This window comes from Eptesicus fuscus, chromosome 6, assembly GCF_027574615.1.
Source record: "Eptesicus fuscus isolate TK198812 chromosome 6, DD_ASM_mEF_20220401, whole genome shotgun sequence".
Lineage (NCBI taxonomy): Eukaryota > Metazoa > Chordata > Mammalia > Chiroptera > Vespertilionidae > Eptesicus > Eptesicus fuscus.
The window spans coordinates 35,081,811-35,101,904 of NC_072478.1; the positions used below are offsets into that span (position 1 = coordinate 35,081,811).

The 20,094-nt window shown below is 37.7% G+C and overlaps 1 protein-coding gene across 1 annotated transcript; it reads right to left on the reverse strand.

Moving 5' to 3' along the window:
* Window positions 1-8,313: 8,313 nt before the first annotated feature.
* Window positions 8,314-15,154, reverse strand: LOC129149316 (disintegrin and metalloproteinase domain-containing protein 25-like). Its single transcript, XM_054716945.1, has 3 exons — window positions 15,131-15,154; window positions 10,766-10,875; window positions 8,314-10,571 (listed from the first exon to the last, which is right to left on the reverse strand). The coding sequence occupies exons 2-3, from the start codon at window positions 10,864-10,866 to the stop codon at window positions 8,585-8,587; spliced, it is 2,088 nt and encodes a 695-aa protein (XP_054572920.1). The 5' UTR covers window positions 10,867-10,875; window positions 15,131-15,154; the 3' UTR covers window positions 8,314-8,584.
* Window positions 15,155-20,094: the final 4,940 nt, after the last annotated feature.

Consider the following 20,094-nt stretch of genomic DNA (forward strand, 5'->3'; position numbering starts at 1 on the left):
GTACTATTCCTATACAGTTGGTTAATTCAAATTTGTCCAACTCCTTAATCCAAACTGAATTGATCCATTCACTGCTACAACAAACTGCTTACACTACCCAGAAAAATATCAGACTATATTTAGGAGGATGCTTAAAAAGAAGAAATAATCAGGATTAAAATGAGATACCCTGACACCAGAGCCTGAGGGTTGAAGTTATGAACAGATATTTATTTCAAACACAGTTATACTTCAATACTTTGTCCTCTTTAAAAATATATATTTGTACTGATTTCAGAGAGGAAAGGAGAGGAAGAGAGACATAGAAACATTCATGATGAGAGAGAATCATGGGTCAGCTGCCTCCTGCATGTCCCCAACTGGGGATCAAGCTGGCAACCTGGGCATGTACACTCCGCTTGAATCAAAACCCAGAGGGATCCTTTAATCCCCAGGCTGATGCCCTATCCAATAAACCATACAAGCTAGGGCCTTTGTCTTTTTTTTTTTTTTTTCCACAAGTTTCATAACTTTCTGAATTTCTAATGTCTTTATTACTGCACAGAGCACAGGGCTTAAATTCTATGTTGTTTTTGTTTTTACAGGTTGTTATTGCTGACTTTCAATCATGATAGTTTAAATCGTTAAATCAAGAATTACTCATTGCCAAGAACACAAAAATATCTGATGATGAATAGATGAAACCTTTTGAGCATAAACATCTGTAAATTGTGAATAAAATCCCAATGCCCTAATTTGTTTTCTATGTCTCTATTGATATACATTGGCTGCATTCTTACTATAGAGTGTTGAATAATGTTGTGATGAAAAGGGATTATTAATGAGTACTATTGCATTGTTGAGAATTATCTTAGCCTATATAAATTTGTGACATAATTTATTACTTAGACATCAATTTGGGATCAGGCAATACGAGAAAACTAGATGCCAAAATTTTTTGAGCTAGAATATATTTGTCCTCAGTACATTATTTATTTAATGACTCTAAAGATGAATCCTCTGAAAGAATACAACATTCTCAGTGTGGTAATGCCTGCAAAGTGGTATAGCTACAAATTACTGTTGCCACAACCTTCACAGCAGGGTTTAGTATCTGAAGGAGGGGCCGGCAAAAAAAAGAAAATGCTATACAAGAAATATGAATTTAGAAGGCATGGGGGGGCCCATTGGAGACCTCTTTCTTGAACAGGCACACCAACTTCTTGCCTGGTCCGCTATTTATTTACTTGAATACACATTTGCAGTTTAGCAATGCATACAGGCATATCAAAGGTAAAGTTTGGTAAACAGGGAAAGGATTACCAGGTTAGGGAATTGCCTTGAGCCTTTGAGCCCACAGCAGGTCAATATTATGCTGATTTTTAAGCCCTCCTAAATATGAAAGTCCATTGGCCTTTCAATGATTCTTTTTGAGTTAATATGCTAAGTGCATCTGGCTTTAGCCTCAGGCACACTGTCAGACTTCCTATACATCCCTTATAAATACTTTCTTCTTCTTCCCTAAGTGTTTTCAAATTCATCCATATGTGTATCTAGTTACCACATCTCCTTCACTTTCATTCATGGCCTAATCAGTGTATCCTCAACTGTAACAACCTATTAAGAACATATTTCAGTGGATCTCAGTGAAATAAAATAGAAAAGAATGGGATCCTCATCAAGATGTGAACAGTTAACAGGAAAAGATCCGTGTGTGTGTGTGTGTGTGTGTGTGTGTGTGTGTGTGTGTGTATTTATGAATGCACAAATACAGGGAGCTTCTCAGCTTTGTAGCTCACCTTCTTGAATGACTTAGGAGAAAATTAGTGGTTGTCAGAATCCTCTCTAAGTATGGACAAACCTACCTATAGTTTGTACCACCCATCATTATGAACAAAGATTTTTGTGATTTCATATGGTAAAGGGAAATATAAATCCATTTCACTCTTTGTCACATTTAATGAAGTTTCAGATTTAGCAAGTTAGAAAAAAGACTTTCTCAGTTACCCACTTTTCAACTGTCTAAAGTTCCTTAACTTTGGGGCTTCACCACCTCCACCTGAGCTTATGTCTAATTTATCTTTACAATGTGAATAAATCCAGCAACCGTTCTCACCTGCATCATATGTGCTCTCGACATGTAGGTGAAGCACTTCCAAGACTTTCACTCATATCACCCTCCTGTTTCCAGATTATTTCCTTAGCACTGAATCATATTCTTGAACACTTGAAGATCCAGGGGAAAATTGCCTCCACTATAAAACCTTCTCAAAAGAAACCACACATCACTAATCACCTAGCAATCTCTTTTGAATGTAAAATATTAGCACAAACAAAGCTACTTCATAGCAAAGGGAGAATAGTATTAAATTGTCAGCAAGAAAAGACAAATGTAAAATTTAGAGGAAGAGAGAGGTTAAAAAAACAAAGAATGTAGGAATAAATTTAATTAGTAAATTAGCAGATGAAAATGCTCCTTGGGCAGTCTACATTTAGCAGGTTGTCTGGGATAAATGATAGAAAAAAGATTACTAGTAGTTATTTGGTACCTTTGAGAGTTTAGCTGTGTGACAGAGAAGAGATTTTCTCTGGCATTGTCTGCCAGTGTCTTTCTATGACCCTAAATACAGGTCATTTTAGTAAATACAGACTTGTACTTTTCACATTTTTCCACAGCTTTGGTTATAAACAGTTCCTAAAGAACTACATTTGATTGTGAGGTTTTTAATTTCTTTGGCTTAATTTAATGATTCTGTAGTAACATTCATTAGATGAGTAGAAGGGATAAACAGGTGATTAGAAAGGAGAAATATATGCATTTTGAGAAAAATTGGGCCCTATCCAATTTTCTATATGCACCATTCTTAATTAGAAGAATATATTAAGGATTAATTTATGTAACTTTATTGTGCCATATGGTTTTCTTTTCACTATTGACTGTTCATTTTATATTACTGACAAGTCTTTACCCAGGTATAAAAGATGTACTAGTTATTGTATGGATTTTGTCTTGGTGACCAATAAATACTTGAAAGTTATTTATTTAAGACTAAGTTAGTCATTGATTTGTTGAGTTTCTAATGTTTGTTGTTTCATTTATTTGGGACAATCACAGAAATTGTGAATCACATATTTTAGTTTCTTAACTTTGGGCAAGAGTAAAACCCTAATACACAAATAAGTAAAATCCTGTGTCTTAGATTGTTTCAGATAAATAACTACACATGCCATGTATAAAATGTCAGCCACAGGTGCCGGCGGTGTAGGGGTGGGGGTTTGAGGGCGGTTACATAAGTACTAAAAGATTCCACCTGACTGTATTTAAAACACATTTTCATATGATAAACACAGGAAGTCTATTTGATTAGTTAAGGAGCATATTGAGAGGTTTGCATTAAGGAGATAAAGATGTTTGCTAATGATTTCAGTAATAAATAATTATCTACATTCAATTAGTCCAATATGTAGAAAATAGTAATCTGGGAGAAATTTAAAAAATTATGCAATGTTTTATAGGGTTTCCTGAGTAAATAGTTGAGCTCTGATTTATATAATTTGTTTCTTGTTCCGTTATTTTTTGATATTTTTGGGGGTTTATCTGGAGATCCAGAAAATATTAACCATTAGATAATTTTTCAGGCTGTACTCAAAGCATGTAGAGGCTTCCAGATTCATAATATTTTAGAAGATATGGGGGCCAGATAAATATAACAGATTGAATAAAATGGCAAGCATTGCAATTATTAGAGAAAGGCGAATTACAAAATTGAAAGACTTAACAAAAAAGAAAAGGGAACCCTAGTACACTGCTGCTGGAAATTCAGACTGGTGCCACCCATACGGAAAACAAGTATGTGATTCACTTAAAAAAATTTAAAAATAGAGCTACGGTTTGATCAACAGATCCAAATTCTAGGAATATATCCTAAGAATCCTGAAAATTCTATCAGAAAAACAATATGTACCATTATATTCATAGCAAAACTATTTACAAGAGCTAAGATATGGAATCAGCCCAAGTACCCATCTGTAGATGAGTAGATAAAAAAAAAAGCTGTGTTACATTTCCACAATGGAATACTATGCAGTTTAAGATAGAAAGATCTTTTACCCTTGAGACAGTGTGGAAGGGCCTGGATAGTGTTATGTAAGTGAAATAAGCCACTCAGAGAAAGTTGCAAGTTCTCATCAGACTAGGGCAAAAGTAGGTTTATAGTCATTTGTATGGAAAATGATGCAGTAATTAATAAATAATAAAAAATTAACCTGGAAAAAAGGAAAAAAAATCCCAGACAAATAAGCAGCTGTATCTGGAGCCTTATTCCAGATCAGATAGAAGGAGCATCTATATTGAATAACATCCACCCGGAATTGGCAAAGTAGACAAAGCTGGTGAGACAACTCACAGCTGGGAAGGGCAGAGGATGCCTGGAGAATGGTAGGATAGGGCATTTGGGCAGAGTCGCTGGACTAATGAGCTGAGAGCATCACAAGCTGCAGGGCAACAAGTCCTCCTCCCTTGGAGACAGGCAGTGACATCCTAGTGTGGAAAGGAAGTCCAAAGGGCTGCTGGCGGTAGGTGATTCTAGATCTAAATCCACAACTGCAAGAGGCTCAGCCCCAGAAGTTCCGCCTGAAGAACTGCCCCAGCTGTATGGTGCTGGGGTTAGAGAAGCTAGCAGCCACGCGGTTTTTTTCCTCTGTTTTGACTTTGTTTTTATATGCTAACCCCAGTTCATTGGACCTTTCAAAAACACTCACCTTTGGCTGTGGTGCAAGTGGAAGAGTGGACTTGTGGAGTCTGGGGAGAGCCTGTGGAAGAGAGTGGCTTGTGGAGAGGTGATCAGGAATCCACCACAGAGACATTCCAGACCCTCCAAACCTAAGTAGCCATTTTTCTCCTGAAGAGGCAGCACTTCCCAGCAGCCTCAGGGAAACTAATATAGCCACTCCCAGACTACACCCTGAGCTGTACAAAGGTCACAAAAACGGTGACTATCCCCAAAGAGCCCTCATGGACTGGGTTGAAGACAGGCCTTTCAGTCCCAGAAAATGATACATCACCCTCCCTACTTATAGCCCTGTCAGAAACAGCTGCTTGAGTGATTAAGATTGACAGCAGACAGACAGGTTAAGTGGGCAGATTGGTCTTGCCTGCTTGCGGCCTAGGCTGTGAAGATAGACACAGAGGACTGCTGGGTCGCTTGGAACTTCAAAACAGTGCTGAATACCTAACAGGAAACAGGGAAGCAGCACACAGAAGAATTGGATCTTAAACCAGCTCCCTGGGGGCAGTAAAACGCAGGTGGCAGGGCCGAGGCAGAGGTGGTTAGGGGCAATCAGGCCAGGAGGGGAGGGCAGTTGGGGGTGATCAGGTTGGGGGGGAAGTTTGGGGGACGAGGCTGGCAAGGGGGCAGTTGGGGGTAAGCAGGCCAGCAGGGGTGGGAGTTAGGGGTGAGCAGACTGACTGGCGGGGGCAGTTGGGGATAAGCAGGCCTCAAGCAGAGTGGTTAGGGACGATCAGGCAGGCAGGCAGGTGAGTGGTTAGGAGCCAGTGGTCCTGGATTGTTAGAGGGATGACCAACTGATGGTTTAGGCCCGATCCCAGTCAGAAATCCTCCGAGGGGTCCCAGATTGGAGCAGGTACAAGCTGGGTTGAGGGACACCACCCCCACCCACCCATGCATGAATTTTGTGCACTGGGCACTAGTCAATTTATAATCTATTACCACTTTGGTCTCATGCATTCCTCCTTTGGATATACAACTAGATGCTACAGAACAAAATTTGATCAGGACATTCTTCATTTATTTCACCTTATTTAATGGTTCTGTAGGAACATTCATTTACGTACATATTAGATGAATAGGAGGGGTAAATATATGAGAATATCATAGGCATTGTGAGAAAAATTTGGCCCTATCCAGTTTTCTATATGCTCTACTCTTTTTTTTATATGCTCTACTCTTAATTAGAAGAATATACTAAAGATTTATTTAGATAACTTTATTTTGCTACATGGTTTTCTTTTCATAATTGATTGCTCATTTCATCTTGCTTACAAATATTTACCCAGGCATAAAAGATGTACTAGTTATTGTATGGATTTTGTCTTATTGACCAATAAGTACTTGAACACTATTTATTTATTTCAGACTATGTTAGTCATTGATTTATTGATTTTCTAAAGTTTGTTGTTTCATTTATTTAGGACAATAACATAAATTGTGTGTCACATATTTTAGTTTATTAACTTTAGGCCAGAGTAAAACCTGGATACACAGAGATAAAACCTGGTGATTAGATTCTTGCTGATAAATAATTACATTTAGCTATGAATAAAATGTGAGCAACTAAAGGGGTTACTTAAGTACTTAAAAAACCACCTATCTGTATTCAAAACACATTTTCATATGATAAAAACAGGAAGTCTTATTTGATTAGTTGAGAAGTGTATTGTCAAAGGTTTACATAAGGAGATACAAATCTTTGCTAATAGTTACAGTAAGAATCCATTATCTATATTCAATTGGTCCAACATGTAGGGAAAAAATCATGTAATGGTTTGTATGGTTTCCTGAGAAAATAGTTGAGCTCTGATTTTTATAATTAGTTCTTGTCCCTTTATTTTTTGATATTTGGGGGGTTTATCTGGGGATCCAGAGAATATTAGCCATTAGATAATTTTTCAGGGAATACTCAAAGCATGTAGAGGCTTCCTCCTAATATCTTAGGAGGTTTGGGGGCCAGGTAAATCTAACAGATGGAATAAAATAGCAAGCATTTTAAATATTAGAGAAAGGTAAATTAGGAAAATGAGAGTTAACAAAAAAGAGAAAAAGGAACCCTAGTACACTAACGGTGGGAATGCAGACTGGTATAGCCCCTGTAGAAAACAGTATAGAATTCTCTAAAATAATTTTAAAAAATTGAACTGCTACTTTACCCAGGGATCCCACTTATAAGAATACTAGGGACCCATTGCAGGAATATTTCCTGCAAGACTTCTGGTGGGTTTCCCTCCCGCCACCTCTCCCGCTGCGGCGGGCGGGGTGCCTCCTGCCCATCCCGCCCAACCAACCCAGCCTGCCGCCACCTCCGCCTCCTTGGCCACGCGTGCTGCTGCTGCGCACCCCACCCCGCCACCCACCACACCACCCGCCACCCGCCTCACCACGCCCCGCCCGCAGCCACCACCGCCTCTGAGGCCACTGTGGCCTTGCACACTGCCCGCCACTCCCCGCCCGCGGCCTCTGCTGTGCGTCCCGCCCACTGCCACTGCAGCTGCCGCCTACGTGCACACTGCCCGCCACCACCTCCAAGGCCGCCACAGCCACGCACACCACCCGCCACGCACCACACACTGCCACCACCACCTCAGAGGCCACCATGGCTGTGTGCTCCACAGCCGCGCCACCGCCTGCCCGCTCAGCCGCCTTGCTTTCTGCTTTCTTCACTCCTCCCTCCCTCAGTGTATGCAAATTAACCACCATCTTGTTTGCGCTGATTGGCTGTGGGCATAGCGAAGGTACGGTCAATTTGCATATTACTGTTTTATTAGATAGGATATCTTAAAAATCCTGAAATGTTCATCAGAATAAATATATGTACCCTTATGTTCACAGCAGAGCTTTTTACAAGAGCTAAAATCTAGAAATAGCCCAAGTGCCCATCATCAAATGAGTGGATAAAAAAGCTATGGTACATTTACACCATGGAATACTATGCAGTTTAAGGAAGATGGATCTCTTATTCTTTGAGACAGTCTGGAGGGACCATGAGAGTATTATGCTAAGTGAAATAATGTAGTGAGAGAAAGTTGTAAGTTCTTATCAGAGGTGGGAAAATGTAGGTTTACAGTCAATTGTATGGAAAATAACACAATAATTAATAAATAATAAATAATTAAACTCTGTTTTGCATACTCACAACTGTAAACCGACTTTTGCACAATCCTATAGTATATATAGTAATAATATGCAGACTGGAAATTACTATCTTTATAAAGACTAGAGCTGTTAATAAAGCATGACTAGCATGAATAGTAATCAGAAAATTTCCCAGGTTTCCAGTCTGGTTACTAGTTGCCAACTATTAAAGGAACTAAAATGAGAGGAATAGCAAAGAAGAAATTTAATTTCTCTGTTTGCATTCCCTGTGTGACAAAGCAGAGTACAAATGGGAAGGATGGATAGAATTGAGACAGCAAATTAAAAGAACACAAATACACATTATCCATTAGCTGTCCTTTGCTCAGGAAACACAAAGAGACTAGTTCCGTGAACAATTAAACACTATTTAAATCATGAAAGGTAGTGATATCTAGGAATTAGAATATTTTGATAGTTGTTTAATGGTCAATATTTTACGATCCCAAATAATAAAAATTCTTAGGGATTATGTCAATGATCTGTGACACATTTTGTAACATTTCCATAGCCAGGAGACTAGAAATTAGTACATGGGAAATTGGACTTCTTTTGTGAAATTGTAAATTGTTGCTTTTCTTTTTACAATGCAGTGGAACATTTTGCTGTTCTTCCTTAGATGAAATTGGAACATCATGCTCTTCTTCCTAAGGTAAAGTCTTGACATTTTGCTCTTCTTACTCATGTGAAGGTGCCACATTCTGCTCTTCTCTCTTATCTGTTCTTTTGAGGGTCAGAAAACCCAAAAACAACAAGCATAATAAAAGAATAAAACGAATCAACCAAAGTAGTCTCAGGTAATTGGTCTTTTGCCTCGCTCTTCTCCCAGGGGGTGGCCCACTATCAATACTACCTCCATGGCCTCTTCTCCGGCAGAAGGGAGGGTCCCACTTATAGTTGCAATGGCAGTGGTGTCTGTTGTTGCAGACTCCTTTCATATTGCAGGTCTTAGGCGCACAATCATTTACCAGAAGTGACCTATGGACACACTTCCTTTGGATGCAGACATGTTCTTCCCCACATTCTGTCCCATCTTTCACATCACCAATGTCAGGTATGGTCATCCCGAAGTGGTAGTCAGTACCCCAGCAGGTGACACCATTGAAGTGAGTCCAATGCACAGTAGAATGATCCTTTAGAAGGGGAAGTTCTATCACGTTATCACACTGAATCCTCCCGCACAAGGTATCTGATATGTTACATTTTACATATGTAGCGTTCATTAGACCACAGTTCCCAAAACGGTCACCTTGGGTGTTCATTTCTGTGTAGCAACTCTGATTTGCACTCTTGGCCTCTTTGCCAAAAATGTTCCTACACTGTTCTTCACGGTTATTGCATCGCTTTTCATAGCAGTAGCCACCGCCCTTGCATGACATCCCATTGTGCACATACACATCCTCTGGACAATGGTAGGATGTTCCATTGCACCACTCTGGGAGATCACAGTCATTTTCCTCTTGTCTACAAACTTCGCCTGTTGGCAGGATCTGGCAGTCTTTACAACAACCCCCGAAAGCACAAGCAGCCCCAGGACTGAGAGTGCAGTCTGACTCACAGCAGGGATCACCTATACACAAATGTAAAGCGCCACAGTCACACTCTTCTCCTTCTTCAACCACACTGTTCCCACACTGTGCAAATGTGAAGATGTTCTCTGTATCTGATGAAACGTAAATGCAATTTTGACTCGCAATGGTGTTCATGAAGCTAGCATAGCTACAGTTGCTGAATCTAGTTGCATTTGATCTTGCTGGAAACATTATGCACTTTTTATGTCCACATGTACAAGTTTTGTCATCATGATTCATACCAAAATTATGACCAATCTCATGGGAAAAAGTGTAGGCAACAGGATATAAATTATTGTCCATTAAACTTTCCACTCCACAATTATGAAAAGAGTTACATACTGTTCCAACAAAGGCTAGGCCAACTAAAATACCAAAGCCATGCTTTACCAAAAGATGTGCAACATCATGGGGAATGCGTTTATTAAAGCTAGTTTGCTTCCAATTGCAAAATGTGCCCAGGACACCACCTATCGAATCCATTTTAATAGGATTTTTTTCAGTCCAGACCTCAATTCCCATTAAAACCACGTCAACATCTAGAGAATACAAAAAAAATTCTATGTCATTGACAATAAAGCATACTTCATACTGCACAGCTGTGGTGTTGCTTTCGTGATGAAGATAGCGATTGTGGTCCACCACCACTGCCAGTTCAAGAATCCGGTTGTGGGTCCACCAGCCTTCATACCCACTCTGCATCAAAGTGAAGTTAGCACTCTCCTGAAACTTCAGTTGTCGTGCTATTTCATCATCTGTTACTGCACATCTCATGGGTGGTAACTGTGTCTCCTCGTTGTCCACTTTATATATGAAATGTTCAAATGTGGTAGAAAGTCTCTTGGGCTCTATTTCATAAACCGTGTCATTTGTCTGTAATATTCCTTGCAACCCCCCCAAACAGGTACTGAGGGCAACCATGGATTCTGGGTCCCCCTCCACATAACCACGATAGTAGCAGTCATTCTTTACAAAAGGCTGGTCCTCCAGAAGAGCACCCTGGTCTGAGTAGGTGAACACTCGGAAGTGTCTGGAGAGAATATGCCTGTTGACCTTCATGTGGATGATCTGATTCTGGCCCCCAAAATTCATTCTGTAAGAGAGCCAATCTCCAGTCTTCATGCCTGTTACCTTCAAGGGAATCACCACTTCTGGGGGACCAAGGCGTTGGGAGTGCACAACCTGGGACCATCTATATGGGAACAGAATCACCCCCAGCCAGAGTGACAGGAAAGTGTTCCTCACACACACCAGGGCCTCATTCACAGCCATTATGGTGCCACCTACACAGTCACTGGTGAGGACGTGCAGGAAACATCACTGTTTTCTCTGCGCTGGGTGTTCAGCATGGACTTTGAATCTGTTCTCTGGCAGGCTCTTACTAGCATAGTAGCACACTGGAAGATAAAATAAAAAGCAGAGTAGAGACAGGGTTTGGGGTTATGAGCAGGCCAAGGTGGAGGAGGAAGAAAAATACAAGTGTTAAAATGGATTAGTGTTTAACTCAAGACAAGTCTCAGAATACTTCACGCATTTGTCCTTAAGAAATTTTAAGACATGACAGTCCATGTGGCTGAGTTGGTTGACTATTGTCCCTTGCACCAAGTGGTCACTGGTTCAATTCCTGGTCAGGGATCATACCCAGGTTGTGAGTTTGTTCCCAGTAGGAGGCATGCAAGAGGCAGCCAGTCACTGTTTCTCTCTTATAGATGTTTCTATCTATTTCTCCCTCTTCGTTCCTATCTCTCTTAAAGTCAATAAAAACTTTTTTTTTTTTTTAAAAAAAAAGAAATTGTAAGGCATTGTGAGATTGTGTGTGTACAAGAAAATGGTGATTGGTCATAGATTGACACCTTTTGAACCTGGTTGAATGAAACTTAGTGATTAATGATACTATGGTTTAACTGAATAAACATGTGTGAATATTTTCACAATAAATATGTAAAACAAAGGAAAGTGAACTTATATAAATGTTTGAGAGGGAGTTTCTATTTATACCTGTGGACTTGATATAAATATTAATATTTTCAATTTTATTTGTATTATTTTTTGAAATATTTTTTATTTTTCAGTTATAGCTGTCATACAATACTAAATATTAGTTTCAGGAGTGCTCCCAATGATTAGACTTATATAAAATATTAAGTAATTATCCTGATAAATTTTATACCAATCTAACAAAATACATACATAATGAGAATATTATTGATTGTACTCACTATGCTGTATTTTATATCTCCATGACTATTCTGTTACTACCAATTAGTACTTCTGAATCCCTTCAACTTTTTTACCAAACTCCCCAACTCTCCTCTGATCTGATAATCACCAAAATGTTCTCTATACGTATGAGTTTGTTTCTTTTCTGCTTGTGTCTTTATTTTGTGGGTGTGGTTTTTTTTCCGAGGGGGTGGTGGATTCAATTGTTGATAGCTATATATTTATTGACATTTTATTGTTCATATTTTTAATCCCTCTTGTTCTTGTTCTTGCTCTGGTTCTTCTCGTTCTCCTTCTCATTCTCCTTCTCATTCCCCTTCTTGTTCCCCTTCTCCTTCTCCCTCTCCCTCTCCCTCTCCTTCTCCCTCTCCCTCTCCCCCTCCCCCTCCCCTTTCTTCTTCTTCTTCTTCTTCTTCTTCTTCTTCTTCTTCTTCTTCTTCTTCTTCTTCTTCTTCTTCTTCTTCTTCTTCTCCTTCTCCTTCTCCTTCTCCTTCTCCTTCTCCTTCTCCTTCTCCTTCTCCTTCTCCTTCTCCTTCTCCTTCTCCTTCTCCTTCTCCTTCTCCTCCTCCTCCTCCTCCTCCTCCTCCTCCTCCTCCTCCTCCTCCTCCTCCTCCTCCTCCTCCTCCTCCTTCTTCTTCTTCTTCTTCTTCTTCTTCTTCTTCTTCTTCTTCTTCTTCTTCTTCTTCTTCTTCTTCTTCTTCTCCCACCTCCTCCTCCTCTTCTTCCTCCTCCTCTTCCTCCTCCTCTTCCTCCTCCTCCTCTTCTTCTTCCTCCTCCTTCATCTTTTCCCCTTTAACATGTCATGTAATACTGCTTTGGTGGTGATGAACTCTTTTAACTCTTTCTTTTCCTGGAAGCTGTTTATATGTCCTTCAATTCTAAATGATATCATTGCTGGGCAGAGTAATCTTGATTGCAGGTTTTTGCTTTTCATCACTCTAAATATTTCTTGTCATTCCTTTTGGCATGTGAAGTTTCTGTTGAGAAATCAGCAGAGAGTCTTATGGGAGCTCCCTTGTAGGTAGGTAACTGCTTTTCTCTTTCTGCTTTTAAGATTCTTATGTCTATAACCTTTTAAATTTTAATTATGATGTGTCTTGGTGTGGGATTCTCTGGGTTCATTTTAGTTGGAACTCTCCTGGATTTGTATTCTATTTCCTTCACCCAGTTAGGGAAGTTTTATTTGCCATACATGTATGTGAGGCCAGCCTGTGCAGTGTTTCTGCTCCTCCTACCAGTGTCAGTGGCTTCCTTATATCCTTAGTGGTAGGATTTCTGTTAAGCTATATTTCATGTGGATCAGGATGATTGTTTTTTGTTTGTTTGTTTGTTTAGTTGTATTTCTAATGTATTTGTAGAGAATGAAGAGTACAGTAACACATTTATATGTATAAGAATAAGTTCTGAGTTTTACACTCACATCTGTAAACCTATTTTTGCCCACCCCTGGATATTAGAGACAATAAGAAAAATAATAATATATGGAAGTAGTTTAAAATATTTTTCTTGTACAATGTGACCAAATAATTTATTATTTAAGATTGAAAGGAAATCCAATTCTACAAATAAGGAATTGAAGCCAAAAATTTACATCAAGATGGCAGCATCAGCAAATGCAGTATAGTAAACCCTCGATTTTGCAGACCTTGATTTAAAGGATTTTGATTTTAACAGACAAAATTTCTGGTCCATGTGTCATATGTGAAAATTAACATCTTATTAATTTTAACTGCTTTAAACCAAGATTTGCTTATAATTAAACCAATAGGTTAAGACTTTGTTATTAATTCACTGTTATTTTTAACAAATTTTAGTGAATAGGCCATATGTTGGGAAAAAACACTAGTAATTTCATCAATAGAAATTAATATTACATATTAACAACTGTAGTCTACATATTTAAATCCAAGAGTCTGCTTATAAACAGTGTTTGGCCAATGATTAGCACATGATCACACCATATTACATGTTGTGATTGGTTCTATTGGCACTTGGACTGACTTTCTGCAGTAGTTTGAACACATACCAGCCGATATTCCAATGTGAATAAGCCATTGCCTTAGCTGTGTGCATTTGTTAACTCCTGGTGACTGGTGAATGCATGCATTTACTAGTCCTATTCAGTATAAATTTACAGTAATACAGTAAGAAAACTTTATTGTGAAATTAAACTTTTCATAGATACTTTATTTTAATTACACAAACATGTCTACATAAGTAAAAAGAGGTAAACTAATTTTTCAATTTTTTTAATCATTGTTGACACATAGGTTTAGTAGAAGTAAGTAGGAAAAAAGAATTTTCTGTGAAAAAGTGTGAACATAGAAATGAAAACTTTATAAGTAGCAGAAAACAATGATTCCAAAGAAAAAATGTCAAGCTATGTTAAATGAAGATATTTTAAAAAATCACACCGAAATTAGTACATCATCTAGGATATCAAAGGACCTTAATTAGGCATTTTTCATTTTTATATTACCTACTATGGGAAGTGGGTTTGATCAGTGTGTTTTAGGTCTCTCATAGCATATTTCACTTTCTTGGTGTGTTTTTTTTTTTTTCTATTTGTACAGGGGTTCCTGATGTTATTACTTTAAGTGCACTCAGTATTTAATGATCTTATGTTGACTATGGATATTCATGTTATAAATAAAAGTTGGCATGGATATGCAAATTATTGAATGCAATTTGACAAATTTCTAATGTGTATTTTTGCCCCAACCACTCTGTCTAAATTTGTGCTCAAGACCATTAATTTATTTAGGCCTGAATTATTCATTTATGTTTCCCAAGTGTGTAGCATAGTGTCTTAACATTATGTGGTTTTATTAATATTTTGTTCATAGAAAAAAGTAACAAATCAGTACTGTCAAAAGGCATTGTGCTTGTACCAGATTTCTCATTTGCATAAAGATGTGCTAATGTGTTTGTATTATTGAGGAAAATATTTTTGTATTTCCATTTTTCATAAAAGCTTATGACATAAATGCATCTACATGAAGATTGAAATTGAAAATGATCTTGCAATCCTAAAAATGTGAGATGTTTGTGCCTTGTGAGAAAATAGTATCCCATCCCCCAAAGTCTTCCTCCATCCCTTTGGGATTATTTATTTCCTTTGCATTTCTGAAGGTATTTTATTTTGTCTTCCATATACTCCCATCTGAAATTGCTAACCTTCTAGTTTGATTTATTCCATTTTACATGGTGCTAAATGTGGGGGAGCACAAGAGACTTGGTTGGAAAATCTGTAAGAAGGAATCTCTGAAAGGTCGGGGGCCTCTAGGGTGACCTTGCAAAAGGCAGCAGACCCTGCCTTGACTTTTCCAAACAAGTCTGAGCCCCAAGGTGTTTACCAGAATCTTTATGCTTAATATTAGTGTCCTTGATTAAAGGATACTGCAGATACAGTGTCCTCCTAAGATTACTTACCCTACTGATTTTATCTAAAAGATAAACTTTATCTCAAACTGCTGTTACAATAAAAGCCTGAAGAGGCAGGCGATCAAGGCTGTCTGGTTCCTTTAGCCAGGCAGTCCCTTAGCCCTCTTTTTCACAGCAATCCTATGTCAGAGTATTCATTCATCTGTCGCTCAGGGTCTGCTGGTCAGCCCCAGCAGCTAAAAATTGTTCTTCTTCCTAAGAATATAATAAAATATAAACACATTTAAGTAACATCCATCTAACCCACGGTACTTCTTCCTTCCAGTTACACCATTGTCTATTGCTGACTGAACATTATGATACATACTAATATATATATAATACAATTGATAAATTCCTTTTTATATCCCCACAGTTTTGTCAAATTGACCATTCTCTATACCTTAATTACCACCTTCCTTCTCATTATTATTCATAGCCTAAGTCATACTTTTCTAAAAATATGAGTAACAATCTATTAAAGCACAATTTTGTTCCTTTCAACCAAGTAAAAGATACTAATAGGAAATAATAGGTCTCAGAGATCCCTCTCAAGATGTAAATACTTGGTTAAGACTCTTGCCTATGCATGTGCGTGTGCATGTGCATGTACGTGTGTGTGTGTGTGTGTGTGTGTGTGTGTGTGTGTGTGTTCATGCATACACAAATCCTACTGCTTCTTTCCTTTACACAAAATTCTTGAGTGACTTACCAGCAGAAGAATGAATGATTCCCGAGATCCTTTGTAGCTAAAGACATACTCATTGATGGTTTGTATTTTCCTTTGAGACCCCCCTTTTTGTTTCTGGATTGATTAAATTCTAGATGTAGTTACCTAGCAGCAAGACTCTCCCAGTGCTACAGACCATGGCAACTGGTTAAAGTTCCTCTTCATTGTGACTCTACCATCTCCATCAAACTTTACTTCTAGCTACTCTTCAATAGGAATAAATGTGACTAATCTCCATCCTATGTGCTTCCTACAGTATAAACACTTTAGCTTCAGTAATGTTGATTAAACTGTTGCCTTGATCCCAGATTATTTCCTCAACAATGAACCATACTGTGGTTCAAGTATGTCAAGTTCCAGAAAGAGATTGAACCTGATGTAGAATATTTTACAAAGAATCCAGACATTGTTAATCATCAGTAATTTTCTCTCTAAAGTCAATGAAATAACACAAAGACATTTCATATCTGCACAGAAATATATTTCATTTGTTAAGAAAACCACTGTCAGTTGGAAAAGGAAAAGGAAATTTAGCAGCAGAGAGAAGTGTGTAAAAACTAGAGTGGAAATAAGCTTAATAGGTAAATTGGCTGGCAGTTTAAAATAATTAATATAGGCAGAATTATATTCAGCAAGTTGGCTGAGTTAAACCAAGGAAGCAAGGTTAGTTATTCATTATCCTTGAGAGTTTACCTGTGGGACAGAGACAGGTAATGCCTGCCAGTTGCATACCTTCCAGTGTCTTTCTGTTTTCCCTCCAATTTAGTAAGTCCATTCCAAATCTGCATTTTTTCCCTCATGGAATTTTTCACTTTCTGGCTTTCATCACAACTAGTTTCTAAAGAATCTACTTAGAACTATGATTGTGTTATTCTCTCTGATGGTTTTTAGTACTGCTATAATAAAGCACCACAGAGACTTATTGCCTGACAATTCTAGAGGAAGAATTCCAAAATCAATGTCCATAATGCCTTACTCTCTCTGAAGATACCAGGGAAAGATTTATTCTAGACTTCTCTTCTGGCTTCTGGTGTAGTTCCTTGCCTTGTGCAGCATGATTCAATTTTGACATGATTCTCTTCCCCTGCCCAAATTTGCCACTTTAAATAGGACATCAGACATATTGAATTCAGACCCACCCAATTTCATGTCTTCAATGACCTTATTCTCAAATAACAACATTTTCTGAGGTACTTGGTGCTTGACTTCAACATATGAATTTTAGGTGACACAATTCAAACCTGACAATCACTTTCACTTAATTTAATGGCTGGATACCAAAATTTAATTATCTTGTTATTGGACAGAGGAGGAGATACATTTAAGAAAATATTGATATTTAACATAAAAAATGTCAGATCCTAGAATATTTTTAGGCTCTGTTCTTAAACAGAAAAAGGATTTATTTGGTCAACTTTAGTGAACTAAGTAGCTTTCTTTTCCTCATGATAATTGATTACTTATTTCATCCTTTTTCATGTTATACCTTGGCTTAAAAGGTGTTATCTATATTATATTTATGCATTATAATTTCATTTCTAAGGTACTAGTATAAATGGTATTTTTTAAATTTCAAATTCCAGTTGTTGAAAGTGACTGACTTTTGTACATTAACCTTACAGTATATTCTTCAAACTTGGCATAACCACTGATTTGTTTCTGGAGTTATTGTTGATTCATTCAGATTTTCTTTGTAGAGCATCAAGATATCTGTAAATAGAAGCAGCCTTATTTCATAATTTCTAACATGTATAACTTTTTATTTACTTTTTTTATTATGTTAACAAGCTCTTGCAACATCTTACAATAATACGTTAATAAACAGTGGTAAGCCCCACAGGCATGGCTCAGTTTGAGTGTTGACCTATGAACCAGTTCATGGTTCTATTCCCAGTCAGGGCACATTACTGGGTTGCAGGATCAATCTCCAGTGTGGGGCATCAAGGAGGCAGTCAATCAATAATTTTCTCTCATAATTGATGCTTCAATCTCTCTCCTCCTCTTCCTTTTTCTCTGAAATCAATAAAAATACATTTAAAAACAGTATGGAAAATTATAGGACATTGAAAAAAAAAGATAGAGGAAGACATAAACAAATGGAAGAATATACCATGTTCATAGATTGGTAGAATCAATATCATTAAAATGTGCATACTACCTAAAGAAATCTATAGATTCAGTGCAATCCCAATTAAAATACCATCTTGGCATATTTTACAGACCTAGAACAAACTCTCCAAAAATTCATATGGAATAAAAAAAGACCCTAAATAGCCGCAGCAATCCTGAGAAATAAGAACAAAGTTGGAAAGATCACAACACCAGATATCAAATTATATTACAAAGCCACTGTTCTTAAAACTGCCTGGTACTGGCACAAGAACAGACATATAGACCAATGGAACAAAATAGAGAACCCAGAAATCAATCCAAGCCATATGCTCAATTAATATTTGACAAAGGAGGCAAGAGCATACAATGGAGTCAAGACAGTCTCTTCAATAAATGGTGTTGTGAAAATTGGACAGATACAACAACAAAAATAAAACTAGACCACCAACTTACACCATACACAAAAATAAACTAAAACTAGTTAAAGGACTTAAACGTAAGACAGAAAACCATAAAAATCTTAGAAGACTCCATAGGCAACAAAATATCAGACTTATGTTGTAGCAATGTATTTACCTATACAGCTCCTAGGACAATGGAAACTAAGAAGAAAATAAACAAATGGAACTACATCAAAATAAAAAGCTTCTGCACAGCAAAAGAAACCATCAACAAAACAATAAGAAAGCCCACTGCATGGGAGAACATATTTACCAATGTTATCTCTGATAAGGGTTTAATCTCCAAGATTTACAGGGAACTCATACAACTTAACAAAAAGAAGATAAATAATCCAATAAAAAATGGGCAAAGGACCCAAATAGACACTTTTCAAAAGCAGACATACAGAAGGCTATGACACGTATAAAAACATGCTCAAAGTCACTAGTCATCCAAGAAATGCAAATCAAAATGACAATGAGGTACCATCTCACACCTATCAGAATGGTTATCATCAACAAATCAACAAATGACAAGTGCTGGTGATGATGCAGAGAAAAAGGAACCCTCGTGCACTGCTGGTGGGAATGCAGATTGGTGCAGCCACTGTGGAAAACGGTATGGAGTTTCCTCAAAAAATTAAAAATGAACTCCCATTTGACCCAGTAATCCCACTCTTAAAAATATATCCCAAGAAATTATAAACATCAATAAGAAAGAATATATGAACCCCTATGTTAATAGCAGCTCAATTTACAATAGCTAAGATTTGGAAACAGCCTAAGTGCCCATCAGCAGATGAGTAGATTAAAAAAACTGTGGTACATCTACACAATGGAATACTACACTGCTGTAAAAAAGAAAGAACTTTTACCATTTGCAACAGCATGGATGGACCTGGAGACTATTATGCAAAGTGAAATAAGCCAGTTGGGGAATGATAAATATAGGATCTCACTCATTTGTGGAAACATAATGAACAACATAAACAGATGAACAAGAATAGATCCAGAGATATAGAAGCATCGAACAGACAATCCAACCTCAGAGGGAAGGCAGGGGAGGAGGGGTTAAGAGATCAACCAAAGGATTTGTATGCATGCATATAAGCATAACCCTTGGACACAGAAAGTAGGGGGTGTGCGGGCATGTGCGGGGGGGCAGCAGTGGGTGGGGAGAGGTCAATGGGGGAAAAATGAGACATATGTAATACTTTCAACAATATAGAATTTAAATTTTTAAAAAGTTTCTATCTGGATTCCTTTATAGGAATAAAGGCACTTTTGTCTGTAATGGCTGACTATTGTTATGAGGGATATAAGCAGGGGACCTCCTATTCACCATCTTTACGGATGTATAATAACTTTGAGAGGTTCAGAAGGTTTTCAAAAGATATAGAAAGTCATTCTAAGTGAAAAAATAATGTATCAAAAGTTAGGATTTTCGTAAACACACTGCTCATGTGGTAACGAATTGAAGGGCTGTTCAAATATATTGTAGTCTTTCCAAATAGAAGAGTGAAGTGGTATGAATGAAAATAGGCAGAGGATTATTGAGAATATTACTAAGTGTCATATTAACAAGATTTTATTCTTTTGGCCATGGGCCCCATAGCCACAAGCTAGATAATGTTCACAGCATAGATAGTAAGCAGAGGATTTTCCTCTTGAAGGCAAGATGAATACGTCAT